The sequence below is a fragment of the Bufo gargarizans genome, chromosome 5 (assembly GCF_014858855.1).
Source record: "Bufo gargarizans isolate SCDJY-AF-19 chromosome 5, ASM1485885v1, whole genome shotgun sequence".
Lineage (NCBI taxonomy): Eukaryota > Metazoa > Chordata > Amphibia > Anura > Bufonidae > Bufo > Bufo gargarizans.
The window spans coordinates 442,736,687-442,752,211 of NC_058084.1; the positions used below are offsets into that span (position 1 = coordinate 442,736,687).

The 15,525-nt window shown below is 44.0% G+C and overlaps 1 protein-coding gene across 1 annotated transcript in view; it reads right to left on the reverse strand.

The window, feature by feature from the left end:
• The window catches only part of C5H10orf67 (chromosome 5 C10orf67 homolog), a 180,573-nt gene that overhangs the window by 132,127 nt on the left and 32,921 nt on the right, over nucleotides 1-15,525 (reverse strand). Inside the window, exon 5 of the mRNA XM_044294761.1 lies at nucleotides 8,273-8,434. Within this exon, the coding sequence (XP_044150696.1) occupies nucleotides 8,273-8,434 (162 nt within the window). The remainder of the gene's footprint in view (nucleotides 1-8,272; nucleotides 8,435-15,525) is intronic.

Consider the following 15,525-nt stretch of genomic DNA (forward strand, 5'->3'; position numbering starts at 1 on the left):
TCCTTACCCTCACATTGCGCACGCGCGGTTTGTGAAATCTCCTTTTGCTCCCAGCACTATCAGCCATCCGGGGGTGGGTGCAGCATATTGGGGGGCATAACCCTAACCCTTGTGAGGGTAAGGAGATTTCACAATCCACGCGTGCACAATGTGAGGGTAAGGAGAAAAGACCATCAGATCTCCTTACCCCTGAGGGCGCACGCGCAGTGTCTGTGAGTCAGCGCTCCCTGTAGTTTTACCTTACCTGTGCCGTGGTAGTTCACTTGAATGGAGCTTAGCCCCGCCCAGGCTAGTTGATACTAGTCGTGACGTCACTGGGCCTGCGGTAAACAGTGAGAAGGCCGCGGCGCTGCTGGAGCACCGCTGCCTTCTCAAACAGCTGATCGGCGGGGTCCTGGGTGTCGGACCCCCGCCGATCAGAAGCGGATGATCTATCCAGAGGATAGATCATCAGTTTAAACAAAGTGCAGAACCCCTTTAATTGATTGCATGGTCGTTTCCACACCTCTGATGCTGGGTTCAGACCTGAGCATTCGCGATGGGATCGCTCTGTATGTGCGATTGTACCGGCGTTTGCAATCGCGCATACAGAGATAAGCGAACGCCCATTGTCACGCGTTCCCGAAAGTCTATGTATGGGAACGCGCGACAAGACGCCCCAAAGAAGCTCATGTACTTCTTGGGGCGTCGGGCGTTTTACAGCGCGATCGTACGCGCTGTAAAACGCCCAGGTGAGAACCATTCCCATAGGGAAGCATTGGTTTCTCCTTGTTGAGCGTTTTACAGCGCCTAGGAACGCGCTGTAAAATGCTCAGGTGTGAACCCAGCGTGAGAGATTTGTATGTTGGTGGTTTTCGAGACACTCCATTCACTACGAAAAAATTATAAAAATCATGCCATGTGCGGCTACATATAATGACAGGGAGAAGTTCAGAAAATAGATTTCATTTTAATTGCAAGATTTCTGGCTTACTGATTTGCATGTCTAATAAATGCTTAAAGGGAACCTGTCATCAACTTTATGCTTATCTCACCGAGGGCAGCATAAAATAGTGACAGAAATGCTGATGTCAGCGGTGTGTCACTTGTGAGCTAAAAGTAAGTGGTTGCGGAGAACCAGCATCATAATCATTGCAGCCCAGGCTTTGAAAAGAGTCAAATCTACTTGAGAAGAGTCCTGGTTATTCATAATATCCTGCTCTCCATGCCCATCTGCTGAAGATTGGCAGTTCTCTCCTAGAGAGAAAGAGAGAAAACTAGGTAGAAGACTGTCAGCCATCAGCAGGTGGGCGGGAATTCATGAATAACCAGGACTCTTCTCAGGTAGATTTGACTCTTTTCAAGGCCTGGGCTGCAATGATTATGATGCTGGTTCTCGGCAACCACTTACTTTTAGCTGATGTGTGACACTCCACTGAAATCAGCATTTCTGTCACTAATTTATGCTGCCCTCAGTGAGGTCAGCATAAAGTTGATGACAGGTTCCCTTTAACTCTATATAGACAGCCGCCAACAACCTGGATTCTAATGTGTGAAAAACAGATTAAACGTTTTATCCGGAATGAATATGTAAAATCACGCCAACCCACAATTTGTCCATATTTGGTCACCAGATAATAAATTCTTACGTTTGGGATAGATATTATTAATATTTTTGAAAGTATCCTGTTGTAAAGGTATTGGACAGTTATTGAATACATATAAAATTTTAAGAAATGACACCGTTTAGTTTAGGGTTTTTCTGCCATTGTAAAAGGTCATTTCAGGCCAGGAATCTACTTTGTTTCTAAAATAGGCTAAAAGCAGGGAAATGTTTAATCTCCAAAACTCTAAAGTATCTCTAGATATAACTATCCTCAAATATATGAAGCTATCACCTGGTGGTAATATAGAGATGGCTAATTGAGGAGGGGATCCTACGTCTTCCAAGGCCATCAGTATGACTGATTTATCCTCAAACCTGAGAAGTCCCCAAACTTGTCTGTAATCCTCAGAGCAGTCGAGTGAGATATCCTGGTCTCCGAGAGGAAAAGAAGAACATCGCCTGCATATACAGTGACTCTTTCCTACTGCTGGTCTAAAACCAAAAAACAAACATAAAACTACAACTCTAACTTCACTGCCAGTTCTGAGGATTATGGCTAGAGGATCCAGAAAAATAGCAGATAAAAGGGGGGGTAGGGAGCAACCTTGCCTTGTACTTGAGATCAAGAACAATTTAGATATTCACTTAAAGGGTTATTTTTCCGAGACTTTTTAACTGATGACCTATCTTCAGGAAAGTCCATCAGTATCTAATTGGTTGGAGTCCGACACCCGGGATCCCCGCCAAACAGCTGTTTTGAGAATGCGTGGCACCCGCAGTAGCACCTTCTCGCTTTGCCTAGGCCATATGATGTTGATTTCATTGATCACATGGCTTAGACACACCTCAGCCCCATTGCAGTGAATGGGGCTGAGCTGTGATACCAAGCACAGCCGCTATACAATGTACCGCTCGCTCTTTATTTTGCTCTTCGGATGGCTGGATTACGACACAGGCTTTTAGTGACATCTCGGAGCCAGTGCCCTGGCTAGTCCTTGGGAACAGGACTTGGTTATCACATTCTCAATGGAACAGAAGATTGTCTCTTTACATTGATACATGAGACCTCAATCGCTAGTAGAGCTCAGGAGGTTGGTTACAAGGTCCTCTTCTGGTGGTATAGGGCGCCCTGTAAACTTTACTCTCTATTTCCACCACGTGGAAACGAACGAGGAAGAATTCTACACATCTTTTGGGAATTCACTTCTCATGTTCTCCCTAAGTCATCTGCCTTCTTTTTGCTTCACCATAGTGACATCCGCTTGTCAACTTATAGGAAGTCTGTGGTACGTCATTTGGTTAATGCAGCAAGGGCTTGTATCCCATGTCTGTGGGAACAGATGTCGGCCCAAACCACAGCTCTCTGGTTCAGTAAAATTCAGGAGGTCATGAGGATGGAGGACCTTACCGCATCTGTGATAGGTGCACATGCCAAATTTCACAAAACACGGTGACACTGGATTCTGTTTGAGGGCTCTGCTGAGTACAGGTCTCTGTTAGTCTCCTAGGCCCGGAGCTCCCCTGCCTCTCCTTCAAAATCATAACTAGAGAATTTCCTATTGCTAGAATAGATTGAGGAGAGCTCTGATTTTTTTATAATACTGGTAGGCACTTTGCCAGGCCTGAACTCTTCTACATAAGAGAAAAAATATCAAGTCTATTGGGCTGTGTGAGAAGACTTTAGGACTCATGTACATGACCGTATACACTTTGCAGTCTGTCTTGCATCCGCACTTTTTTGTGGATCCATTGACTTCGATGGGTCTGTAGTCCAAATTTGGTGGACAACTATGGGACATATTCTAACTTTTTGCAGAACGGACATGCAGAAAGCACATGGATGGTCTGTGTGCTTTCTGCATCCTTATGTCTGTTCTACAAAAAGAGAGACTAGGGGGGTCATTTATTAAAAAATCTAAGCCACTTTTTGGCATATACAGTATAAGGCACAGATTTTGTTGTAAAGGTGTTTTGCGGAACAATCTATGCCTTTTTCCACATGTATGCGACTTTTTGCTAGTTCCAAGAAAAGGGGGCGTGGCTTCGACAAGCTGGTCTGATTCATCATTTTGTACCCCTGTTTTTGGCGTAGAAAATGACCTAAATCTACACCAGCAAGGGAGCTGGCGTAGATTTAATCAAGTCGCATGGCTGCCGGTAAAGCCCCTAAATTATGCAGAGGCTGTCTAAATTCGCCAGTCACTACAAAATGCAGACCACTGACCCATTGAAAACATATAATATAATATAAAGAAGACGACACACGGACCGCATCCGTATTTTGTGGATCCACGATTTGTGGACTGCAAAACCGACATGGTCTTGTGTTTGAGGCCTGCACAAGACTCGCATAACTCCACATCGAACCGCACAAAATCCACAACGAAATCCACTTGTGTTATTTGCGGATTTTATTGCATATTTGATGCGATTTTGCCACAGGTCTTATGCTTCCATTAAAAAGGGTGAAATCCGCACTGAAAATCGCACTAACAATTTGACATGCTGCAGATTTCTAAATCCGCACAGCAGGTCAATTTCCGCATGGAAGAAAGAAGCAAAGTCTACATGATATTTGTGTAATCTCATACACTTTGCTGGTGCTGTAATACGTTGTGGGTGCAAGTAGTCTTATATAGCAGAGATGGAGACTGTAAATGAACCGGAGTTGAATTTCTCTTTAGATGTATTCTGAAGCATGCCACTAGAGGGAGAGATTGGACAGGACATGTAGTAAAGACACACGGAATATGGTTCGGGCTCACACTACTGGCAGCCGCATGCAGTGCAAGTTTCACAATCAAACTTCTAATATTCCTTTTGAGGGAAAAAAAAAGTCATAAGCAACCTCGCGCTTAGAATTTCACAAGGTCACTGTGATTCTTCCCATTGAAGGGAATAATACTATGGCGGTGAGTTTCATGCTTGCTTGTAACTTTAAGTAGCCGAAGCTCAATACTAAGGCTCCGTTGAAGATTCCGTGACACGATGGAAACTGACAGACTATTAGAAGTCAACGAGCTGTTGGCCTTCATAGGACAGGTAAAACATTCACTTATTTTTGCTTATATTGCACCCTGTGCATTGCAAGTAGTGTTGAGCGAACTTGTGTTTTAAGTTTGGCGTCTAAAGTTCGAGTTCGGGTTATCGAAGTATCCCGTTCTGGATTCTAAATTCCGTTATGGTCCGTGGTAGCGGAATCCATAACGGGATTCTTCGATAACCCGAACTTTAGATGCCGAACTTAAAACACAAGTTCGCTCAACACTAATTGCAAGTGGTGAAATTTGCAGTAGATATCTGCAGCATACCCTGACTTGCTGCGTATTTAAAATTGGCACAGCTGGATTATTTGTATTTTTTTTGCAGGGTGTGGATAAAATTTCTTAAAATCTCATCCACTTTGCTGGGACTGTAAAAAGCTGTGGATTTGGCACAGACAAATCCATTGGAGCGAAACAGTGTATCCATCCCATGTGGAAGTACCCTTAAGGAGCAGATTAGGTGAAATCACTGGGGAAAATCCGGAACGTACCTTCTAAAATCTGTAGTGTGCCCTCAAATCCATGCTGAAAATGTTATACAGCATCTAATACCAACTGTATAAATCCATGTGTAGATAGTGCCCCCTAGTGGTGGATGAATTTTATACACTCATATATACACTGACAAAAAATAATACTGCACCAAGGAGTTGTCGGAATCGAATGAAACTTTCAATGTGTGAATGTAATGATTAGTGATGAGCGAAGTGAGCTTCGGATGCTAGATTCGAAGTCGCTTTGCTCAAAACTTCGGTTCCAAGTGGGAGCTGCTCATGCTTGTCGGGGGATCAAAGCATCCTCTCTACTGGTGGTCTGTTCACCGTGTGTGCGCTCTCTCGTGTAAACACTGCTCCCAACGCCTCCTAACAGCTAGGCCAGAACAGCCTAGATGACAGGCAATTTGTCAAAATGACCATCCTGCTTCTCTCAGTCCAGTGATGTGCCCCCTCTCAAAGTTTGTCAACTGGGTAATATGTCTTCGAGTGCATCGTAGAGACATGTCTATTAGTCAATGACCAGTCACAAAGAGGTACCCTACCCAAAAGTAACCTCTGAGAGCCTTTTTATGGGGCAGCGGCAGAAGCACTGTTATGCCCTTGTAGCAAAACCCAGTGTCTACTCAGCTGTAATCATTTACGGTACTTGTATCACTGCATGCTGAGATTTGCTGCAATCTGACGATTCTATCTGTGTGCGGTATTACATTTTTTTGGCAAGGAGTGTGATTAATCCTGGAAAAAACATGGCTCCTCTATAAACACATGATATAAAATGAATATGAACATTATGTTAAACCTAATAGCAGAATAGTGGATTTTAATAAAGGTATAATGACCTCAATCAGCATTGCAGGATAACAGGATGAACTGGATAGATGTTGAGAGGGTCATTAATTAAAGACTATATTAGGTGTATTTCTGGTGTAGTATGTGGTGCAAAGGTTATTTTCCCCAACCACACCAGGTCTAAAAAAGTGGGCATGGCGTGGGCGGGCCGGCAGGTCCATCTCATTCATCATTTTCTACGTCTGTTTTAGGTGTAGGAAATGGTCTATATGTAAGACAGCTAGGAAGCTGGCTTACATTTAGACTGGCGCAGGATTTGCCAAAGTCATGTAAAGGCCGGCGCCTCTACAGAACTTTGGCAGATCCACCACCAGCGCAGGGTCTTATTAAGACCGGTGTTTAAAACGCCGGTCTTAATAAACGACCCCCTAAGTCTTTTTTCAGCCTTACAAACTATGTTACAATGCAGTATATTCAATGGTCAGTGGAGGCCATACAAGTTTTTCTATGGTGACCTATGATTTCGGTGAGCACACATGTTCAGACATAGTACAGGTATGTGGGTAGATGTATGTGCAAACCCATCAGAGCACTTCTATTGTTTATGTATGAGCAGATGGCAAAGTATGGTGGGTCAGACGTCAGCATGGCATTATGCTGTCGGGCTGAGCTTGTAAATACGTCATAATTGAAAGTTACACAAATTAAACCTATACAAGGAAGATTTAAAGGGGTTATCCACCTTTTAAGTGATGGCCTATTCTCTTGATAGGCGGGAGTCCGACACACAGCATTCCTGCTGACAGCAACAGCTCTGTTGAGGGAAGCAGACAGCGCCATCTACTTTGTAGTGGACTGAGCTCGCCACTGCAGCGCTGCTCCTGCTGGCTTTAATGGGAAAAGATGCAGTAACCAGATCAGTCCAATATAGATGGTGCTGTCTGCTTCTGGCGCTGGAGCTACTGCCGATAATGAGGGATGGAAGATTACAAAGTTATGACATCACCAGACGGCCATTTGTACTCCTTAATCCACCGTTAATCATTAAATACCTACATGTTTTGTATCTCTAATGGCATTTTTTTGACTAGAGGTTGCAAATAATGGTCTACCGAAGCTCCCAACTTCACTCCCATTATTTAACCGTTCAGTTGTTGGTTCATAGCATGCTTGACAATAGTATTAACGCGTGTCATACTTGCCGGAGTACTAGGGGCTCCCATAAATGGGGCCACAATAAACGTAAAGCGTGTAATCATATATATGGGTCAAACACATTAAGATCTCTGAGCACCAATAAAGAATATAAAATAAACACGACATTTGATAACTTACAATATATACCGTGAGCAACAATTTAGAATTAGGAGGCACCTGTCAGAGGCAACCAATCCGAATGCAACAAATCCACCCGTTGTCTCGTGACACTTCTTTAAAGAGGTTATCTCATCTCAGACATTGGTGGCATATGATAGGATAGGATATGCCACCAAAGTCTGATAGGTCCCAGAGGTGGGACCTGCACCTGCTCCTAGCTTAAGAACAGGACCCCAGAAACGAACAGAGAACAGCTGTGCATGCGTGGCCGACCTCCATTCATTTTTAAAAGACTACCGAAAAATAGTTGATAGCTGGCTCAGCTATTTCCAGCAGTTCCATAGAAGTGAATGGAGCAGTGACCATGCTTGCACGGTGTGCTCTCCATTAATTTCTATGCTAAGCTTGCTTGGCTATTTTCAGAACTCCCATAGAAGTGAATAGAGAGCATGCCGAGGTGGGACCCGCACCTATCTGACATTATTGGTATATCCTAGGGATATGCTACAAAAGCCTGAGATGACCTCGACCACTGTGATGTTATTGATGATTGAATCAGTCACACAATTTTTTTTTTAATAATAACGTTTTTTCCCTTTAAAGGGATTTTACAAGTGTTTTATTCTGATGACCTATCCTCGGGATAGGTCATCAGTATCTGATACGATCTGTGGGGGTCCCAGGAGTTGCATCAATTCCTTAAATAGGCTGCAGCACTCCAGATAGTTCTGTGGCCTCCTCATAGCTTACCCCCTAGGCCAGTGACATCAAGTTCCTCGGTCACATGGGCCTAGATGCAGCTCAGTCCCTTTCAAGTGAATGGGGCTGAGCTGCGATGCTATTTGCGGCGCTGTGCTTGGTAAGCCGCGAGGAGGCCACAGTGCTCACAGCCTCTTTAAGCAGCTGATCGGCAGGAGTCCCGGGTGTTGGACCCCCATCGGTCAGATACTGATGACCTAGGTCATCAGTATAAAATGCTCAGAAAACCACTTTAAGATCAGCAATGGTTCCATCATCAGCCGTGGAGTGACCTCAGTTACCTGCTTAGGTGACTCATTTTCTACCAGTTCTGATATTTGTGCCTCTAATGACTGGATTAGCAGGTCTTTCTCAATGACCTTCCTCCGCAACTCTTGGATTTTTGCAGCACCTGCTTGAGAGTCTTTGCTTTTCAATAGTTCTGAGTTCCCAGTATAATGATTCTGTCAAAAGGCAAAAGTATACAGTAAATACAAGACACAATATACCAACACATCAATAACCCAGCATGAGAAATCTAATAAAGGCCGTAGGTCAGTTTCAATTTTTTAAAATAGCTTTATCTATTCAGTTTATGCAACAGGTGTCAGAAATGTAGAGTCTTCCATTCAATCATACTGCACGTCTATGCGGGAAGGTTTGCACAGATCGATTACAGGACAATGCTGCCAGACATTTCATAGGTGTAGAATACGTGCAGTATTTGTCTTATATGGTCAATGTTACTGTCTGGGAGGGGAACACAATGGATGCACAAAAGGTGCCGAGGAGCTTTGTGAGTGTGCCAGGCGTGCCGGCTTGAACTTTAGACTTGTCTTCTGAGCTCATAACTTCCATTGCTCTTCAAATATCAACAAAAGACTTAATAAAATCATTAATGCAAATAAAAAAAACGTCAAGAGCATTTATCATGTCTACAAGCATCAGAAAGCACTATTCATATACAATGCATTCGGAAAGTCTTCAGACCCTTTCACATTAAAAAAATATTCACGTTTTCCCCAATGATTCTGCACTCATAATGACAAAGTGAAAACAGGATTTTAGAAAGTCTTTGCCAATTTATTGAAAAGGAAAAACTAAAATCTTGCATTGACATACAGGTCCTTCTCAAAAATTAGCATATTGTGATAAAGTTCATTATTTTCTGTAATGTACTGATAAACATTAGACTTTCATATATTTTAGATTCATTACACACCAACTGAAGTAGTTCAAGCCTTTCATTGTTTTAATATTGATGATTTTGGCATACAGCTCATGTAAACCCCAAATTCCTATCTAAAAAAATTAGCATATTTCATCCGACCAATAAAAGAAAAGAAAAGTGTTTTTAATACAAAAAAAGTCAACCTTCAAATAATGATGTTCAGTTATGCACTCAATACTTGGTCGGGAATCCTTTTGCAGAAATGACTGCTTCAATGCGGCGTGGCATGGAGGCAGTCAGCCTGTGGCACTGCTGAGGTGTTATGGAGGCCCAGGATGCTTCGATAGCGGCCTTAAGCTCATCCAGAGTGTTGGGTCTTGCGTCTCTCAACTTTCTCTTCCCAATATCCCACAGATTCTCTATGGGGTTCAGGTCAGGAGAGTTGGCAGGCCAATTGAGCCCAGTAATACCATGGTCAGTAAACCGTTTACCAGTGGTTTTGGCACTGTGAGCAGGTGCCAGGTCGTGCTGAAAAATGAAATCTTCATCACCATAAAGCTTTTCAGCAGATGGAAGCATGAAGTGCTCCAAAATCTCCTGATAGCTAGCTGCATTGACCCTGCCCTTGATAAAACACAGTGGACCAACACCAGCAGCTGACATGGCACCCCAGACCATCACTGACTGTGGGTACTTGACACTGGACTTCAGGCATTTCCCTCTCCCCAGTCTTCCTCCAGACTCTGGCACCTTGATTTCCGAATGACATGCAACAGTCCAGTGCTGCTTCTCTGTAGCCCAGGTCAGGTGCTTCTGCCGCTGTTTCTGGTTCAAAAGTGGCTTGACCTGGGGAATGCGGCACCTGTAGCCCATTTCCTGCACACGCCTGTACACGGGGGCTCTGGATGTTTCTACTCCAGACTCAGTCCACTGCTTCCGCAGGTCCCCCAAGGTCTGGAATCGGCCCTTCTCCACAATCTTCCTCAGGGTCCGGTCACCTCTTCTCGTTGTGCAGCGTTTTCTGCCACACTTTTTCCTTCCCACAGACTTCCCACTGTGGTGCCTTGATACAGCACTCTGGGAACAGCCTATTCGTTCAGAAATTTCTTTCTGTGTCTTACCCTCTTGCTTGAGGGTGTCAATGATGGCCTTCTGGACAGCAGTCAGGTCGGCAGTCTTACCCATGATTGCGGTTTTGAGTAATGAACCAGGCTGGGAGTTTTTAAAAGCCTCAGGAATCTTTTGCAGGTGTTTAGAGTTAATTAGTTGATTCAGATGATTAGGTTAATAGCTCGTTTAGAGAACCTTTTCATGATATGCTAATTTTTTTAGATAGGAATTTTGGGTTTTCATGAGCTGTATGCCAAAATCATCAATATTAAAACAATAAAAGGCTTGAACTACTTCAGTTGTGTGTAATGAATCTAAAATATATGAAAGTCTAATGTTTATCAGTACATTACAGAAAATAATGAACTTTATCACAATATGCTAATTTTTTTAGAAGGACCTGTAAGTGTTCAGACCCTTTACTCAGGACTTCGTTGAAGCCCCTTTGGCAGTGGTTACAGCCTCCAGTCTTCTTGGGTATGATGCCACGAGATTTGTACACCTGGATTTGGGTATTTTCTGCCATTTTTCTTTACAGATCCTTTCAAGCTCTGTCAGGTTGGATGAGGACCATCAGTGGACAGCCATTTTCAGGTCTCTCAAGAGATGTTGATTGGATTTAAGTCAGGGCTCTGGCTGGGCCACTCAAGGACATTCATAGAGTTGTCCCTAATCCACTGTGTTGACTTGGATGTGTGCTTAGGGTCATTGTCTTGTTGGAAAGTGAACCTTCGGCCTAGTTTGAGGTCCAGAGCACTCTGGATCAGGTTATTATTAAGAAAATATCTGTACTTTGCTCCATTCAGCTTTCCCTCAACCCTGAACAGTCTCCCTTCCCCTGCTGCAGAAATACACCCCACAGCATAATGCTGCCACCACCATGCTTCACTGTAGGGATGGTGGTGATGACCAGTGCCTGGTTTCTTCCAAACATGATTCCTAAAAATGAGACCAAAACGCTCAATCTTGGTTTCATCAGACCAGAGAATCCTGTTTGTCACAGTTTGAGAGTCCTTAAGGTGCTTTTTACAAAACTCCAGGTGGGATTGTATGTGTCTTTTACTGAAGAGAAGCTTCTTTCTGGAGCTCATTTAGAGTGACCAAAGCTCTTCTCCTCTGATGGCTTAGTTTTATGGGGCGGCCAGCATTAAGAAGAGTCCTGGTTGTTCCAAACTTCCATTTAAGAATTATGGAGGCCACTGTGCTCTTGGGAACTTTCAGAAACTATTTTGTACCCTTCTCCAGATCTGTGCCTCTACACAACCCTGTCTCTGAGCTCTACAGGCAGTTGTTTACGCCTCATGTCTTGGGTTTTGCTCTGATATACATTGTCGGCTGTGAGGCCTCATATAGACAGGGGTATATCTTTCTAAATCATATTCAATCAAATGAATTTACCTCAGGGGATTTCAACTAAGGTGTAGAAACATCTCAAAGATGAAGAGAGAAATGGGAGGCCCCCAGAGCAAAATTGCAAGTGTCATAGCAAAGGGTCTGAACACTTATATCCATGAGAAATTTTAGTTTTTCCTTTTTAATAAATCTGCAAAAATACATAAAATTCTGTTTTCACGTGGTCATTATGAGGTACTGAGTGCAGAATGATGGGGGGAAAATTATTTTTCATTTTCGCACAAGGCTGCAACATAACAAAATTGAGGAGTTTTATCTAAAAGTGGTGAGTGTAATCTAAAAGAGGGGAGCGGATCCCATTTTTGCGCAAGAAATGTGGTTTACAAGCAGTGATGGCCAGTTCGCTGTGTTAGTCAGCGAACACATGCGATCTGCCATCTTAACTGACAAGTTCGGCGAGGCACAGGTAAGTCCTTACCTCTGCCTGTGCGCGAGCCGGTCTGAAATAAAATGCGGTCTCCAGGAGCAGGCAGTTCCGAGAACAGCCTCCAGGGGCCGTTATGGGAACTGCCTGCTCCCGGAGACAGCATTTCATTTCAGACCGGCTCGCGCACAGGCAGAGGTAAGGACTTACCTGTGCCTCGCCGGACTTGTCAGTTAAGATGGCAGATTGCATGTGTTCGCTGGTGAACACTGCGAACTGGCCATCTCTACTTACAAGTTTATTAAAGTAACTAATCTTTTAGACAACTTTTTTATAGAAAAAATCTAAATGCCTGAAACTCATTTTGTAATATACCTTTCTTATCGATTTTACTGTTTCACTAAAAACACAGCACCCGAAGTTTAGGGTGTCTATAGCGCTTTGGAATCCATTCACTTGCACACCGCTGACATGTATGTGGTATACAGGCTTATGGATTCCACAGTTTAGCTGGAATAGGGACCGCAGTAAGCTCAGTTCAGGCAAGAGCACATGTCATTGCTAGTGCCAACTCCACTTGGCTAAATCCTGGCACAGCCCATAGATGCAGGGCTTCTGATACCTATGTGCTACGCAGAGCTTTTAGCTAAGTGGGCACAGGCAGGAGCGGTGATGTGTTATACAAAGCTCCTGCCTGTGCCCTTTCATCTAAATCCTGGCACCGCACATAGGTGCAGGGTTTCCTGCACCAATGTGCTATGCCAAGCCTTTAGCTGAGTGAAGAGGGCACAGGTAGGAAGTCTGCATAACACATCACTGCTCCTGCCTGCGCCCGCTGCCTACTCTACTCAGCTAAATCCTGGCATAGCAGATCATACAGGAAACCTTGCACTGAAATGCTGTGCCAGGATTTAGATCAGCGGAGCGGGCACAGGCAGGAGCAGCAGTGTACGCTCCTGCAAGTACTGAGCTCGCTGCGTCCCCTATTCCAGCAGAACTGTGCAACCCTGAACTTCAGGTGCCTATTTTTCCTGGTAAAACAGTAAAATCGATAAATAACATTTAAAAAAAAAAATCAGTTTCAGAGAAATATTTTAAAATAAAGTTGTCTAATAGGTTAGTTACCCCTTTATAAATTCTCCCCTACTTGTTTAAAGAAGGGACTTCTGCGGCTTGAAGTGGTTGTCCCATGACTGAAAGATATCTGTCACCAGGTTTATAACCCTAGATGACGGCAGCGTAAACTCGTGAAAGATCCAGTGAGCAAAATGTTCAGTCCACCACTTAAAAGGACCCAGCCGTTTTGCTAAAAATCGGCGCAGTTAATTGCTCATTTGAATACGGATTAAACATACTTATCCTCCAGAATGAAGCAATGGATCAATAAGTGAAAGGCCTCATTACGTATAGCTGAGCCAGCCCCACAAGGCATCGTACCTGTGAATTTCCTGGTGACAGATTCCGTTTAAGGGATCATAGTTAATTACTAACTTTCAATGAAGCTCAACTTAAATTCGTATTACAGGGCATAAATACTGATGACCTATCCTTAGAACAGGTGATCTATATCAGATCATTCTAGGCAAGCACTGTGGTCTCTTCATTGTGTCCCAGGCCCAGCACCGTATAGTGGCTGTGCTTTGTATTACAACTCATCCTATTCACCTAAATAAGAAAAAGCTGCAGAAAGGTTTTACGGCCAATGAACATGAACTCACAAGCCTGAAGAAGAAGCTGGAAAGCTTGCAAGAAAGCCGCAACTCCTTCAAACAGCTGATCCGTGGAGGTGCCTGGAGAGAGCGCGCACTGACTTGATAATGCTCACCTTCCCTAGGTGTCCTTCTACACGGACCGATAATCAGGTCGATTATTGGAGAGGAGCGTTTGTATAAATGCTCATCCCCAATAATTGGCCTGTATAAAAAGTGCTGGTGATGACCTGATGTAGGAGAAAACCTTCATTCATCAGGTCATCGTGTCGTTTTGCCGGTGTTCTGCCACTTTTCTATACCCGGACAAAAGTCTATACCCGTAAGTGATGTAGCTGCACCGGAAGTCACGTGGACGCGTTGGAATCAGCTGGAGGAGGGGGGTGTGCGCGCTGCGCAAGCGCATTCGGCTAAAGTATAGTAATCTGGCAGAACGCCGCGAGCCCGTAATCTACATTAATTTGTATCCTCGCGGGCTCGCTTCGCTCGCCACACATCAGGCTCTATGCCGCCATTGATAGTAAAGAAAGAAATGGATGGTAAAGAAAAAAGATGGATAGTTAAGAAAGAGACGAATAGTAAAGAAATGGAGGGCTGGGAAAATGCAGGGGAGTTCTGCCAGATTAACATACTTTAGCCGAATGCGCTTGCGCAGCGCGCACACCCCCTCCTCCAGCTGATTCCAACGACTCCACGTGACTTCCGGTGCAGCTACATCACTTCCAGGTATAGACTTTTGTCCGGGTATAGAAAAGTGGCAGAACCCCGGCACCAAAAATCATCCATCCTGTGCAGCAGATCGTACTGTCTAAACAGCAATCTGCTGACCAAGAACAATGAATTTCTATGGGGGCAAGTGATTGCTGTATCGTTCGCTTATCCCCATACAGCAGAGGTAATTGCTGCATGTAAATGCAGGTCTCATCTCCGCTACACGATCAATCAATTCCCGATATCTGCTTAGACTGTGTAAAAGGACCCTAAGATCAGGTCATCAGTATTTAAACGGGTTGTGAAGTAGCATAATACTGATGACCTAACCTCACGATAGGTCATCAGTATTAGCTCAGCGGGGGTCTGACTCCCGGGGACCCCTGACGATCAGCTGTTTCTAGCGGTGGTGGCGCTCATGTGAGAGCTGCATCCTCTTCAACATTTTTCTGCATGCGGTCTCCCTATTAGCGGCGGTGCAGTGTAATTACAGCTCATTCCATTAAAGTGAATGGGAGAGGAAGATGTAATTACACTGCACCGCCACTACAAGGGAGACGACATGCAGGGAAATATTGAAGAGGATGCAGCGCTCCCATGAGCACCGTGACCCCTTTGAACAGCTAGTTGGCAGGGGTGCTGGGAGTCGGAGACCCGCCGATCTGGTATTGATGATCTATCTTTAGGATATGTCATCGATATTATGTCCCTGCACAACTTCTTTAAGACCAGGAAAACCTCTCTAAAAGGGGCTATCGGAGTTAAAAATCTTGGACAAGCCACTGAATGGTCTATAATAATAAAAAAAATTATGTTTTATTCACCTCGTTCTCCAGTTGAATTCTCCGCAGCACTAGTCTGGTCCTCATGCCACTGCAGAGAATGGCGCTAGAGAAAGAGGTAAGTATTACAAAAATTTTCTCATTTAGACATTTCAAGGGTTTGTCTGAGATTTTTTATTATTTCGGACAAGCCCTTTAAATATTCTAATGAGACACTACAGACTTACGCAGCGGACCTGGCTATTTCCAGTAGAACAATGTATTTTTAAAATGGTGAATATTCTTTCTTATATGT